We start from the raw sequence: 3,348 nt of genomic DNA, 5'->3' as shown, positions 1-3,348 counted from the left end.
GGTTGCTGGGAATTGAACTCAAGACCTCCAGAAGAGCAATCAGTGCTCTTAACCTCTGAGCCATCTCTCCAGCCCCAGGGGTGTCTTTATCCTGCTAGAAACAGACGGGTCCTTTCATTTCCTTCCTTAGGGCCCCAGGCTGGGGTCTGCTGGTCTCCACTCCTCTACCTACTGATGTCTCAGGGCTCACTCTCTCAGCAAATAGGCTCACAACCCGACCAGTTCCTCGTGAGCCAAGTGAAGATGGACGCTCTAATCATTCTTGTCACTGTTTAGCAGGCAGCAGCCACGGCTACAGCTGAGACAGCTGTACCACACAGCCTCTTCAGCCAGACAGAAGCACTGACCTGGAGATCAGACCTGAGGCTGAGCCAATCTTCTCTGGAAGAGGCCTGGGGACAGGCTCAGCCCTGCAGCTGATTCTGAGGACCCTCCCCTCCAAGAGTTACAAACATTAAAATGCACCTGTGGCCCTCATTCAATGTAACTCTTCTTCAGCTTAAACTAGACAGGCCTCCGTTGACTTGCTTTTGAAGTTACCCGACTAGAGCAACTCATGTAGTTTAGAACTGGCTACGACTGCGATCATGCTGTGGAGTCCAGAGTGTTTGCCAAAAACCCAGTTTACAAATTGTTTTCAAATATGATGACATTTGTATGGATACTAAGATTAACAAATATTGAAACTGACACGCTATTTTCTTTAAACATTTGTTAGTTTCGGTTTCTCTTTTTTTCTTATTTTACAGCCTCCAAAGTTGTAGCTCCACAGCTTTGCTTGAGCTTTTGAAAGTTCACTCCTCAGGTCTACATCCACAGCCAGGGCTCCTTCCTGGGTCACCCCAACTCCAGACACTGCCGGAGACCCTGTGGCATCTACCTGCAGAGACCACCTACCCCAGGACATCAACCAGGCAATGCTGAGCAACTTTACTCCTATTTAGAAAACAAGGTGAATTGCTGAACATTAAATGTGAGTTAATATTTAAGTTCTATTGGACTTTCCTTGAATAAATTCACCTATGAGGCAATAGTGTGACAGGGTTTGGATGAGCACACGAAATGTCCCCCGTTTTTCTCCAGGTCCCCAGGAGGGGGCGCCCAGAGAGCAGCCCAGACTACCGTTGGCTTGACTTCACTCTGGGCCAGCCCAGGGCAGCAAGGAGAGAGATTCTTCTGCTGTTGGCAGGCGCCGTTTGGGGCATTCTAAAGCACTGATTGTAAGTCAGCCGCCAACCTCTCCCCTATCCTGCAAACAAAAGGCAGTTTCTGCCCCAGCCAGGACTACACGGCGAGTTCAAGGCTAGCCTTTGGAGGCTGGTAAGATGCTGCCTCCCCCAGGAGGGGTCCACACTCATCTCACAAGCAGACCACAGGGAGGGACTGGCAGGGAGACTGTATGGGAGGTCTGGAAAGGCAGAGAACAAACAAGGAAAGGGCTTTGGTTAGCTTTATCAAGTGAAAGAGATGTCTTAAACCTGGTAATTCTCTCTTATGGGCTTGTAGGTTAGGGTGAGAATCTCGAGTCTTGTGCAAACCCAAGCTGAAGCCTAACCAAAATCTTACCGACTGCTTTAAACCCAATGGCGGGGAGAATCCAGCATGAGGAAAGTACTATGGATAAAAGTCCGTAGGCACAGAGAAGGAAGGATCTTGCCCGTGATCACACGGACCAGGAGTACAGCTAAAGCCCAGGTGTTTTGGCCCACAGTGCATAGTGAGTCACTCACCCCAGGCCAACTTTTTACATTTTGAGCATAAGTACACATACCATGGTGCATGTGCTGGAGGACAGTTTTCTTTTCTTTTCTTTTTCTTAAAAAATATTTATTTATTTATTATGTATACAATATTCTGTCTGTGTGTATGCCTGAAGGCCAGAAGAGGCCACCAGACCTCATTACAGATGGTTATCAGCCACCATGTGGTTGCTGGGAATTGAACTCAGGACCTTTGGAAGAACAGGCAGTGCTCTTAACCGCTGAGCCATCTCTCCAGCCTCCTGGAGGACAGTTTTCAAGAACCAGCTTTCCCTTCCAAGGATCCACCCAGGGCAGTCTTGGCAGCAAGCACCTTTACCCACTGAGCCATTTCACAAGCCCAGGCTCAGTTATTCTTAACACAGAAAAGTTATGACAGTAAACCATGGAATAGGGCACAGCAACAAAATTTATATTTATAGATTTGTTTTTTTGATTTTTTGAGACACGGTTTCTCTATGTAGCTATCCTGAAACTCAATTTGTAGACCAGGCTGGCCTCGAACGCACAGAGATTCGCCTGCCTCTGCCTCCTAAGTGCTGGCATTAAAGATGTGCACCTGGCTTATAGATTATTATTTTTTTTTTTTACAGATTCATCCTTTTATTAGCCATGGTATCAAAACGCCTAGTCGAAAAGACCAAAGCCCATGTCGTCATCAGACTCCTCGGATTCTTCCTTCTTTGCTTCCACTTTCTTCTCCTCAGCTGGGGCAGCAGCGGTGGAGGGGGCAGGACCGCCTGCTGGTGCGACTCCAGCTGCTGGAGCAGGCCCACCAGCCCCTACATTGCAGATGAGGCTCCCAATGTTGACATTGGCCAGGGCCTTTGCAAACAAGCCAGGCCAGAAAGGTTCAACATTGACACCAGCTGCTTTAATGAGGGCATTGATCTCATCCTCCGTGACCGTCACCTCGTCGTCGTGGAGGATGAGGGCGGAGTAGATGCAGGCGAGCTCAGAGACGGAGGCCATGTTGCGGACTGTCGGCACGGTGCTAGTGGCCGGATGAAGTGAGGGCCTCACCCCAACGCGGCCTTAGCTTCCTAGGAAGAACCGAGCACCTTGGCGGCAGCAGAGGAAAAGCGCTTATAGATTATTTTAATGAAACGTTAAAGATATGTTAATGTTTTTAAAGCAGATTTATATACAACATAATCTCCATTCAAAGAAATCACTTGAATTTAGAGTATGGTGACACACAGTTGTAACCCCAGCACGAGGAAGATCGTGTAGAAGAATCGTGAACTGAAGGCTGCCTGAGCTGCATAGGAGACTGTCTAAAAAACAAAAAAACCCAAAAACTACTTTCGAAAAAGAAGTGGGAATGGCAAGATGACTCAGTAAATGATTGCTGCCACGCCTGACTCAGCTCCATGTCCAGGACCCCCGTGGAGGACGGAGAGAACCAAACTGACCGCTACATACACTCATGACAAGAACACATCGAGGGTGCATGCGTGTGCACACACACACACACACGCAAAATAAATGTAATAAAGATTCTTTTTGAAAAGAACTAGAAGGAAAACAAATATGTAAAATAGATTCATGCATACACATAGCTCAAGTATGCTCGTTATAAACACTT

General features: G+C 47.6%; 1 protein-coding gene across 1 annotated transcript; it reads right to left on the bottom strand.

The window, feature by feature from the left end:
* Positions 1–2,337: 2,337 nt before the first annotated feature.
* Positions 2,338–2,837, bottom strand: LOC121451164 (60S acidic ribosomal protein P1-like). The gene has a single exon (XM_041656671.1). It carries the CDS (start codon positions 2,730–2,732, stop codon positions 2,388–2,390), a length of 345 nt encoding a protein of 114 aa, XP_041512605.1. The 5' UTR covers positions 2,733–2,837; the 3' UTR covers positions 2,338–2,387.
* Between the last annotated feature and the right edge of the window lie 511 nt (positions 2,838–3,348).

The sequence above is a fragment of the Microtus oregoni genome, unplaced genomic scaffold, assembly GCF_018167655.1.
Source record: "Microtus oregoni isolate MIOR12 unplaced genomic scaffold, Mior012 000000F_ref0000247, whole genome shotgun sequence".
Lineage (NCBI taxonomy): Eukaryota > Metazoa > Chordata > Mammalia > Rodentia > Cricetidae > Microtus > Microtus oregoni.
Note: the sequence above shows the minus strand (reverse complement) of the source record. Positions and strands in the feature narration are given on the sequence as shown.

Bases quoted from the DNA above. Each gene is read 5' to 3' on its own strand.
- LOC121451164 (XM_041656671.1), bottom strand. From the start codon at position 2,732: ATGGCCTCCGTCTCTGAGCTCGCCTGCATCTACTCCGCCCTCATCCTC.